The sequence below is a fragment of the Halichoeres trimaculatus genome, unplaced genomic scaffold (assembly GCF_033239565.1).
Source record: "Halichoeres trimaculatus isolate MK-OKI-2021-1 unplaced genomic scaffold, fHalTri1.1 fHalTri1_scaffold_12, whole genome shotgun sequence".
Classification (NCBI taxonomy): Eukaryota; Metazoa; Chordata; class Actinopteri; order Labriformes; family Labridae; genus Halichoeres; species Halichoeres trimaculatus.
Window position 1 is genome coordinate 27752607 of NW_027437190.1, and position 11865 is coordinate 27764471.

The 11865-nt window shown below is 38.5% G+C and overlaps 1 protein-coding gene across 1 annotated transcript; it reads right to left on the minus strand.

Moving 5' to 3' along the window:
• Positions 1-3395: 3395 nt before the first annotated feature.
• LOC141801094 (sialic acid-binding Ig-like lectin 5) lies at positions 3396-9453 on the minus strand. The gene is made up of 8 exons (XM_074683997.1): positions 9408-9453; positions 8841-9200; positions 8386-8697; positions 6232-6495; positions 4960-5262; positions 4639-4717; positions 3880-3967; positions 3396-3786 (listed from the first exon to the last, which is right to left on the minus strand). Exons 1-8 carry the CDS (start codon positions 9451-9453, stop codon positions 3439-3441), a joined length of 1800 nt encoding a protein of 599 aa, XP_074540098.1. The 3' UTR covers positions 3396-3438.
• Positions 9454-11865: the final 2412 nt, after the last annotated feature.

Below are 11865 nucleotides of genomic sequence, written 5' to 3' on the forward strand. Positions count from 1 at the left end.
TTGTTTCATTTGCTGTGTGAGCAGAATTTACTAACAGTGTTTCAGTGGGCTGTATATGCAGAGAAATGTGACTATGTGTGGAGCAACAAAGAGAATTCAGTTTCCTTTGATGCAGTCTTGACAGTGAGCTCTTTATAATTTATTTTCAATATCAATAAAATGAGTTTTACGTTGCATAATAAAGCCTTTTGAGATACTTCAAGATTATTGATGAGCCCTTTTTTATAGGAGCCAAAAATACTTTAACAAATAATAGAAGCACTCATTTTACTTTATTGATCAGCCCTCTTTTTTTTTTTTAATTTAACCTTTATTTAACCAGATAAATCCCATTAAGATCAGGATCTCATTTACAAGGGCGGCCTGGCCAAAAGGTCAGCGGCACACGCCAGATAACAATAAAAAATGAAAAATAAAGTAAAATATGTTCAGGCAATACATTACATCCAGAAACAACAACTTGGCAACAAGGTTATAATAGTTAACTAAAACAAAACTAAAAAGGAAAACTAAAGTTTAAAATACATTGCAGTTAACTCAAACTAATAAAAACTAGAAAAGAAAACAAAAACAATAAGTAAACTAAAACTGTATCTTGTGTTCACAAAACTAACTGAAACTAACTAAAATCAAAGACAAAATGTCCTTAGTTATAGTTTTCGACAATATTAATAGCCTTTAGGATTTAAATTAATCCGAAACATTTTCCAATCCAACTTTACGTCAGTTTTCGGCAGTTGTCAGCGTCATACGGCACCATCACAGCGACGTACTGGGACGAGCTTGTTTACTGCACTGACTGGCTGTGCGCTGTGCTGCGACAAAACGTAGGGGAGCAATGAATCAGAGCATCTGTAATAGTTTAATTTCATGTGAGTCTGACTTTATTGTTACAGAGTCCAAGTTTCTAATTATTAAAGCTCATACTTTATTGTATATTGTTTATGTTTTTATTATTTTTATTTAGTTCATGTAAACATTATTTTATATAAATTATGTTTATATTTTTATACTAAGTTTATATTATTTTCTTGTGTTTAAGGCAGCAGCCAACAGTTCAGTATCAGCATTGACTGAGCAGTGAGCACTATGTTGGACTGGAAAATAAACTGTATTACAAAATATTTACTCTGACCTTTTTGAATCTTGCACCTGGTTAATAAGGTATGAAAAAACTAAACTAAACTAAAACTAAAACTAAACCAAAACTAAGCCATGTTGCAAAAATTAAAACTAAATAAAAACTAGAATGCCTGCTATAAAACTAATTAAAACTAAACTGTAATGGAAAAAAAATGTGAAAACTAACTAAAACTAAACTATAATGGAAAAAAAATGTCAAAACTAACTAAAACTAAACTATAATGACAAATCCAAAACTATTTTAACCTTGCTTGGCAATGGGTGAGCAGTAATTTTTTCAGGACAGCTACAATTAAAAACACTGGCAATGTTCATAGGATTCTCGCTGTCTGGTGAGCAGGATGGAACGAAAATCTTTGAATGACACCAGTTCAGCAAATTTCAGTTCAGTCTGTATCGTGTTCCAGGCTGTTGGGGCAGCACAAGAAAAAGCTCTCTTTCCAAAGTCAGTTCGGGCTCTGGGCACGCGCAAATGATAGACTGCACAGGAGTGAAAGGCAAAGGTGCTCCTCGACTTCTGCAGCAGTGAGCATAGATAGGATGGTAATATTCCCAGAAGAGATTTATAGCTCAGCAGCATCCAGTGGGTATACCTCCTGGAGCTCAAGGAGGGCCACTCAGCTTTAGCATGAAGGTCACAATGATGAGTGAGACATCCACAGCCAGTAACAAAACGCAATGCACAATGGTATACAGTGTCCAGAGCCCAGAGACATTTGGTTGAGGCACTCATGTATAGAACATCACCATAATCAATCAACGATAAAAAGGTTGCAGAGACAAGATATTTTCGTACTCTGAGGGAAAAACAGGATTTCTTTCGATAGAAAAATCCAAGTTTAGCAATATGAGCCTGAAATGAGAGCACTTGGTCAAGCAGAAACCCAACATACTTATAGGTAGAGACCTGGGGCCTGTACTACGAAGCTGGATTAGCTCTTAGAGAGATAACTTCCTGGATAAGTTTCCGGTTTTCTGCACTACCAATGTGGATCTCTTTTTATCCAGATATGTTGCCCCGGTAACTGATGCTGAACGCCAAACCTGGTCCAGAGCAGGTTGAGTTCCAGGATAAGAGCTCAAGGGGTGTGACAGACCACCCGCTGACCAATTGGGTGGGCATAGAAGGCCGCACAGTCACCAATTTGCTCAGCCGGAGTGAAGTCCTCCGCCCCCTGTCTTTTTGGCCCAACATTTTTTCTTATGGGCTGTGAACAAACAATATCTTACTGATCATCATAACTGAGACATTGTCAGGGAACAGTAGAAATGTGTGCAAATGGAATCTTTCGTACCGACCACTTTGAAGGATGCTCTCATATTTATTTTTTATTTGCTCCCACGTCCTTTTTTCCCCACTGCTATTGCATCTGCAATACAAATTGCCTTTAATGAGCGTTTTCCTTGGGATTTGTAGGAAAGTGGACTCTTTCTAACCACGCCTATTTTATGTGTGCGCGCACAGATCCCAGCCGGATTGACTTATCGAGTTGATAACGAGCTTCGTAGTACAGCAGATCTGGATGACAGAGATCTGGTGAAGCTCAGCGAGTTACCACAGAGTTATCCTGGATGACTTAATCCAGCTTTCGTAGTACAGGCCCCTGCTCTATCTGCTTGCCGTTTCGTATTGTGATGGCATTTACAGGCTCAGTTAATTCACGTTTGGGAGAAAATACCTTGACTTTAGTTTTCTCTGCATTTAAAACCAGTTTCAGAGATTGAAAACGAACCTGAACTGTATTAAAAGCAGTCTGTAAAAATTCTAAAGCCTGTGAAAGTGAGGAAGAGCAGGTATAAATGATTGTATCGTCAGCACAAAAATGATGTTATGCATTTGACAGGTTCGTGCAAAGATTATTTATATAAATAGTAAATGATCTTTCCACAATAATCTATGGTTAAATGTTCCTCAGCTAAGGCTTCACATGAACTTTGGTAACCTGGTGATATTTACTCCAGAAACAGTAATTAGACACTAGAAACATCACAAAGCTAAAGCAATGCTCAGGCTAACTGGCTTGGAAATGAGGGGACCTAAGGTTCGACAGAAACAGCTATTCTTTTATCTTTCTAGTTATCATATAATTTAAAGTCTTTTTTTGTTTTTGTTTTTTTATCCTTTTGTTTAAGAATAGAGCCATGGGTGTTAATTTAAGCCCATTTTAGATTCAGTGAAATACTCCTCACTCTCCCACCAAAGTTTAAAAGTCCTCCCGTCTGTGAGGAATGTTCAGGGTAAATATTGTGCAAAATTGTGTTTTTTTGGCAGAAGTTTGTCTCTGATCAATAACTTTACTTTTTTTCTTTGAATTTCACCTGAGCATATTCACATTCATTTTTCCCCTTTACATTTCTAGCCTCCTCTTCATACAGATTCCCCATCTCCACTGCCTTGTTCACAAAACCCCTGCTCAGTCGTCCCTCTTCTCCTTGTTCATTCTTGCTCCTCCAGGTCACACTGGAGTAAACAATCTCTTTACTCTCCCCATTAGCTTCCCCTGAGATGTTTTTCTCCCCTTGTTGGATGTTGGAGCCAGAGCTCTGCATGTCAGGGCTTTTTGGCTCAGAGGATGTTGCAGGTTTGGAGACATCTGGCTCCTTTAGCTCAACGGTGTTGACGTATATGTCCTTATCCTTTGACTTGACCAGCTACAATTAAGGAGAAGAAACAGGCGGTAAGGTTACTCTGCTTGAGTATAAAGTAGAAAAATACCTGACTTCAGGATGAAATACCTCATTTCCTTCCCCACTTGGAAGAAGTTGGCTCACATCGTTACCTGAGCGCTGACTCTTCAGCAGGTTTTGGTGAGACTTTAGAGCTCTGCAAAAAGCAGCACAAAATCAAAGGTGCATTTTACATCATCTTTGCTTTTCTTTATCTGAAAAAACACAAAGACAATTTAAACAAGTGACATCAAATAAAGTAAAAAATTAAAGCTTAAATCATCTCATCAGTAACTGAATCACCTTTATAACAAACTACAGTATCTGAAACCATCAACAAAACAGCTAGTGTTTGTCTTACACCTCCAGTTAATCCAACAGTTAGGATGCTGAGCTTCCTTAAATTCTTTTACTGTAACATCACCATCACTTCAAAAAGCTTTAATGCTTTAATGCTTTAAAACACACCAGATGCAGGTCAGGCCTGCCCCATCCATGAGAAATGGGCTCATTAATGCAGTGGGAAGCATGGAAACGAGTAAAACTGAACGTGTTCATTTACGCCCTCATATTTTCATGAACAGTGAACTGAATGGTTCAGATTATAACTCATGAGCTAGACTGTGAGCGTAGTTCACTCCTTGGGCTGTACAAATAGCCAAACACTGTGTTTTACAGCAACAAGAGACATTTTCTCCAAAACAACAACAACAACAAAAACCTGTTTGTTTTGAATGGTGTAAACTGAACATTTAGCTAGCTCACTATTTTTGTGAGCTGGCATAACACTGAACATGTAATGTGTGATGTGTTTTGCCCTGAACTTACCTGATAAGAAAGAGGAGAGCACACACCAGCACCAGCAGTGCAACAACTGTGGCGATCAAAATTGGTACGACTACAGAGTCTGAAACATACAAGGATGACATGAAGTTATGACTAAATCTGTTACTCTGTGGAGAAATGACTGTTCAGGTCAAAGTTTGGACATTCTGTTTAAAGACTTAATCAAGTGATCACATCAGGTCATAGTAAAACCCTTCAAAGAGATGCTATTTCAATAATAACTGAGTAACACCACTCTCCTGATAAAGTTATAAAGTCAAAAAGCACAGTGTATGTTATGATTCTTGTCAGACAAACCTTGACTTCCTCCTGATGTTTGAGGTTCAAGGAAGAAATAAAACCGCTGAGCAGCAGATCCCAGAGAGTTTGAGCTGTGGCAAAGCAAAGTGAACTCATCCTTCCATTGTGTTCGACTCACAGAGATTAAACCAACACCTGAGCCCTCTGTAGACTGGTATCTGACTGCAAAACTGTCTGAGTTGTTGGCAGGTGACCCATCCATATACCAACATAAAGTGGGGGAAGGATTCCCTGATGTGTTACAAGAACAGTTGAGCTGGTCCACAGTTTTTGTGCAGTTAGATGAGGACAGGATTTGAGGAGGATCTGGAATTAAAGTGAAAAAGAGCAAAAACAGAGTCAAATTCAGATCAAAATCATGGACAAGAAGTAAAGGTGCCAAGTTAGGGAGATCAAGGAAAAATCAACAACGAAGATAAACAAGTATTGATACTTACACTGAACATCTATCTGTGTGTGGTTTGACCATCCAGCTCCAAGTTCATTCTCAGCCTTGCAGAAAACTGGATCACTGTCTTTGAGAGCTTTGAATCTTAAGGTCTGTCCAGTCCCAATAACAACCTCCAGGCCTCCGTCAGCTCTGTACCAGGTGTAGTTCCTCACAGTCGGGTTGGCGTCACTACTGCATGTCAGAGTCACATTTGTGTCTTCCTTAACTGGACCAGAGGGACTCGCTGACACTGTGGTGACTTTAGGTGGATCTGAAAAATGTTTAACACAGCATGAATATTGGTAGGACATCACAGATTATGAATTTATCCCCTGATTTGGCAAGATCCAAGATTTTTTTCTCATATTCCCTTATTTTATACCTCTTATTTACGTACTTGTTGATTGCTTTAATTGAAAATTATTTACAGTTTTTTGTCAACAGGTGACCAGCAGAGGTGGATGGCTTGTCTCCAGGTTAACTTAATGCGGGCAGTGTATAAGTCCTTTTCGGAATTAAGAGTGAAAGGCACTGTGTGCTCTATGCTGGTTGCAATGAGAAACCACGGTACTTTTAAATGAAATCCCAAAGGGAGACTTTAAAAACACGTTGAAACACATAGACCAGTGGGATTTATTGATTAAATCTTATGGTGAAGTGTGTGTGTAAGCTGTAACTTCCGATGTCTGAATAGTAATTACAACATTACCCACTTTCTAATGCAAGCACCTTACTTCACCTGAAACTAATGCCTTCAGTTCACAGTCTGGTGCCAGATGATAAGGTTTCACGTAAAAAATAACCCCAGATGCCCACAACTTTTAACCATTTAAAATGATACTTACACTGAACATCTATCTGTGTGTGGTTTGACCGTCCAGCTCCAAGTTCATTCTCAGCCTTGCAGAAAACTGGACCACTGTCTTTGAGAGCTTTGAATCTTAAGGTCTGTCCAGTCCCAATAACAACCTCCAGGCCTCCGTCAGCTCTGTACCAGGTGTAGTTCCTCACAGGCGGGTCGGCGTCACTACTGCATGTCAGATTCACATTTGTGTCTTCCTGAACTGGACCAGAGGGACTCGCTGACACTGTGGTGTCTTTGGGTGGATCTGAAAAATTAACAATATATATCTTAGTTATATTTTACATCTTTCTCATCAGATCTTGAATTACAAACCTTTTTTCCTGTTTTTGCTTGGTATTTGGTATACTTACTTTTTGCCTTTTTGGCTGACGACTGTTTTCCTTTTGTCCTCTGTTTTATTAGTGTTCCTTCTGTATCATTACCATTTATATGTTGTGAATTATTAGTGTAGTGTTTGCTATTCAAAAACACATTGCCACATTTTTAAAGATGCAGTAACTCTATGACATTTGCATTAGAGTCTCAGCCTTAGGTTGTCATGCACTCAAATGTGCTATACAAGTGAAGTGACTGTGCAATTTACATCATTTTGAGATATAATTTTGTACACCATCGAAGCATTAAATTTCCGTATATTTCCAAATACAGTCCCAAGATGAAGAGTTCATATGTGACTTATTTAACCTAATGTAACTGCCCCCAGTTTACAGTCTGACCACACCGCTGATCCACTCTCTGTGATGCTGGCTGACATCTAAAAAAAGGTGGTGGTTGTGTTTTTCTATTAACATACATGATGTTTAAAGGTTAATATGTTGTTATTTTTTATATAATAAACCTCTCTTCCTTTTTGGACCATCAGGAAACAGTCTACATTGCTCTGAAAAAGCCTATCGAACCTACATAGTGGACCAGCTAATGACTGCTAACATTCCCAAGCTAGCATGAGTGAACAGTCACTTTGCCCAATCTTCAGGTTGGGAGACATTCTCTTGTTAGTCACCTCTGCTGTGTTGAGATTTTAGAGGTCTCTGTGATGTCACCTGTTTTTTTCAGATGTGAGGTTTTGAAGCCTATCGTCAGCAGATGCCATATTGAAAATGCTGGATTCAGCCCAGTTTTGATTTAGTTCAGACGAGGCACGGAGGCAGGTCTTTAGACTCTTTAAAGACAGCTATTAAGTGTCACCCCCTGTCACTTGAGCCATGCATGTCCCTGCAAGGGCAAAACTTGTCAGTTAAAGAACTAACACAAGGTGGTGTTGATGTTGTTTTGCTGTGAAGCTCATCTTTATGCTTGAGTTGTGTATGTGGTCTCTGGTGCTTCTGCAACCACCCTCATATAGTTACTCAATTCCCCTACATTTTTAATAATTTTTCCTAGATATCATATTTTCAGACCAGAGGCTGCTTGGGTCCATTGCATATAGTGCATAGACTGTTTGATATCCCAGGAGTCACTGGGTGTCTTTTTAACCTTCCAACCCCAGACCTTTGGCCTGTTGTTGTGTTTAATTAGAGTTTTTTTTTTTTTAACTCCAGGGCTGGTTGCCCTTGTTGCATTAAAGTAAACGTAAACCTACCAACTTCATTTAGTTTGTCTGGTACAAGATAAAACTTTATGCAAAATCAGTCGAAAGGTGAGAGAACAAATAAAGGACTCTGAAAGACTAGATTATTATCTCTGTGTCAACAAACAAACTAAACATTGATAACAGCTGGCTTTATGGCTGACACGTAATCCTTTTTGCCCTCTTTGTCATCACTGTTCTTTCTATATTTTTAGTATCTTATATTAGTTTTCATCAATTAAGATTTATCTATATGATCACCCATTTCAACCAGTGCGAGTATTTTCTGGGATGAGAATATAATTTAGTCTTATAAACGATCTTTGTCTTAATCGTTCTCACTTTGGATGCTTGTCTATCGATCACTAGGTTTTTATCCCTTAAGCCTGTTTCATTTAGTCTCACAACCACTTAAGAGCTCTATACAGTAGTTTGAACAATGTGGTTGACAGCTATTTCTTTTAATTGATTGAAAACTGCATAAAGGACTAAATGTAATTTTAGTTGTAGAATTGAACTATAAAATTCATGTCACACGTTTCCACTCAGGACAAATGTACTCACATGTGATCTCAGCCGTTAAACTGCTGCTGACAGATGACTCAGTGCTGCCATCTTGTTTTCTGTAGACAGCAGTGCAGGAGATTTCCTGTCTGTTATGGAGGTATGATGCGGTGAAGTTAACCACAGACGTCTGGACTGTGGTTTTGTCCTGATTTTCCCGCAGTGTCTCCTGACTTTGACCCAGGCCGGGGGTCCATGTCAGAGTAGGAGGCAGAGACAGACAGGGAGCTGGAGCAGAGCAGGTCAGGCTCACTGAGGTTCCCTCTGTCACCTCCAGTTTGGACGGAGTCAGAGTGGGTCTCTGTGGATCAGCTGGTGGGAAGGCACATGAACTATAAAAGCAGTCATTCCTTCTGTTATCATCATTCATTTTCTTATTTTAAACAATCAGTGAAAAGCAAAGTGACAGATCAGCTTCAAGACTGAAGAGTGAATTAAAGGAGTGACAAACCTACCTTTGACAGAAATCTGTACTCCTGGTTGTTTATAGGTATATTTCAGGCCATTGTCACAGTGCACCCTGAAGAAGTAGTCATCGTTGTGTTCAGGTTTCGTTTCATTCAGGGTTGTTGTGCAGTTTTTTGACAATAAGTCACCATTCAGATTTCCTTTTATGGTACTCCCCTGTGCATCACTGCTATCAAAAACTGAAGGCTCTTCTATTGTTCCTTTAAACCAACGTGCTCTGCATGTTTCATCGAGGTTTGATTGATATTCGTCTTCTACATCAAATGAGCAGGGGATCGTCACACAAGATCCCTTTAGAACGTATATAGTCTGTGGGAGAGAGACCATCCACTGTCCCCCCAGAGCCCCTGAAACACAGAACAAAAATAAACATATCTCTTGAGAAAAAGCACATATTTTTATGTTAATTTTTTTCTTGATTTGAAATCTAAACACAATGCTTTTACTAATTAAATATGAGAAAAATAACTTTTCAAATGTATGTTAGAATAAAAAGGCAAATTCCACATTTTTGACTTAAAGGGAGTAGTGACCAGTGTGAGTGAATGTCTCACCCTTCAGCAGACAGGCAGTCAGAAGGAGGACCAGAGCTGTCACCATCTTTGGGTTTCAGAGGAATCATAAATGCCTGGAGTTTGCACATATAGAAATTACTTTTCAGTCCACATAAACTCAGATTTAGAGAGTGATCTCACTTTCAGTCTGTTTTATAATTTCATAATGACAGAAAGTTGCAGATGTATTTTTTTTTACATTATAGTTCCTTTTTAACCTCTGATCAATGTGGAAAAATTACCCAGCACAAAAAGAAAAACAGAGCTTTAACTAACTACTGTGAACTACTCTGCTTGTCAAACTGCCTTAAAAATATTTCAGCTCATTGGTAGTTTCATGATGATACATCATACTATTCTCTTGTAAAGATGGGATAAAAAAGACTTGAATCTACCTCTATTTTTTTTTCTGAAGTTGTTTTTTTTGCGGCAACTTGGTTTTGTTGTTATACAAGATGTAGAAGATAAACTGCTGTTAAAACTAAAAAAGGAAGCTATGCTGCCTGCTAAGAGCAAAACTTCTTTTTTTCATTCATCAACAAAATGATAAACTGTTTTAAGCAGCTGTTTTAAAACAGACAGAAAGAAAGCACAACTTAATTACAACTTTCAACCATCAAACTCCAAAGAAAGCATCTTCTATTTTTGAAGTGTCCTTTTTCTATTTCACCCATAAAGAGTTGATTTCCTGGAAATAAATTAGAACCAAACACATATTTTTTATAGTTTTGTATCTCATCAAACATGTAAATGTGATGCATCTCATATAAAGTCATAACTTACCTTTTCATCCAGTCCCTCAAGCTGAGAGGGGAAAGATATTTAGAGAGGTGACTATCAGTTCCTTGGTATTTGTGCTGTCTCTCTAAACAGCATGAGGCATTTGACTTGAAAATGAGGAAGTCATACAAGTGAACCAGTGTGTTACCAATAGATGTACAGTTGTGTTTTTGTTTTTTGTTTTTTTCTGAAATGCTTTCCATACTGTGCTCTTATCAACCTTTGGGGATTTTCTGGAAACATGTTGATAAATTCAGGGTTGAATCAAACTTTGCTATCTGAAGTATACCCCTTGTTTCATTTGCTGTGCTGGCAGAATTTACTAACCGTGTTTCAGTGGGCTGTACATGCAGAGAGATGTGACTTTTTGTGGAGCAACAGAGAGAATTTAGTTAGTTTTAATTTGGTCCTGACAGTTAGCTGTTTAAGATTTATTTTGAATGTCAGTAAAATTAGTGCTAGTTTTACTTTGGATACAAGCTATTTCAAAAACTTAGAGATAACTGAAATGCCTTTTGCTCATTATATGAACAACAACAAAGAAAGAAAGAAAAACCCTGTTTTTATCATTTAAGTTAATTAGCCAGTGACTGAGAGCCTTCAGTGTAGTCTTGTCCTGATTTAGAAGCTGCGATAGAGGGATTATTAGTATACGTCATCATAAAGATGCGCACGCATCTTGGCCGCAGAAGCAGCTCTTTAAGCTCTAGTCATTCAGACGAGTTCGCGTTTTTTAAAGACTAAATTCAACCTGTTATCAGCATCAAAATGTATGGTTGTTCTGTGGTCAGTTTTTAGAAACTACACTATACAACAGAGGCAACGTCTATTAAGTTTTGACAGTCACAGAGCAACCGGTGTTTTGGAGTTAATAGCAACTATGCTAACTGGTGACTCTCAGCCGACAGTATCAGTGATTTACGGCCGCGAGTCAACAGTTAACAGGGTCACACTTTACACTGAAACACCAGCGACATCGGCGGGTAAATAATTAACTCTGGACGTGATTTTCTGGTTCTTTTATTATGAACCAGTTCTCCGACTCAGCAGTCTGTGTGCTTTTTTTTGGTTTGGGATGGTTCCTGATTTATTGACTCACGTTTACGTCCTGGTCCGTCACGGTCTGGTAAGTGTCCACGGATAATGCAGTCATGAGCATGGAGTGACAGTTGTGTGTTTAACTTGCTCTGTGGGTACACGCTGGATTTTTCCGCTAAAAACGTCTGTCCACCTAATATCTGTTCACTTGCTGATCTCTTTCTATCCACTGACTGCTATTTCACAAAGCTGGGAGCCGTTTACCATCCGTGAAAGTTATATTTGGTCTAGAATTGTGTTTTTTGGTGGTTAACTCCTCCACGTCACCTAAATTGCGCGCGCATCCGGCATTGTTGATAAACAAATAACCCCTCTATAGATTCAGAGCATAATTTTACAACGGCCTTTATGAAGAGTCATCACAGTTGTATAATTTGCCTTCGACTGGTGTTTATGCATAATGCACAAGTTTCCACCTTCGTAGACTAGTAACCTAATACTTAACTTAACCACCTGGACCTGGGAGCAAATAAAAACATGTCAATAGCCCCTGTAACAACAGCATTTAATTATGAAGGGCTCTTTGAAATACACACTTTAAAAAATAATAGAAGCACTCATTTTACTTTATTGATCAGCC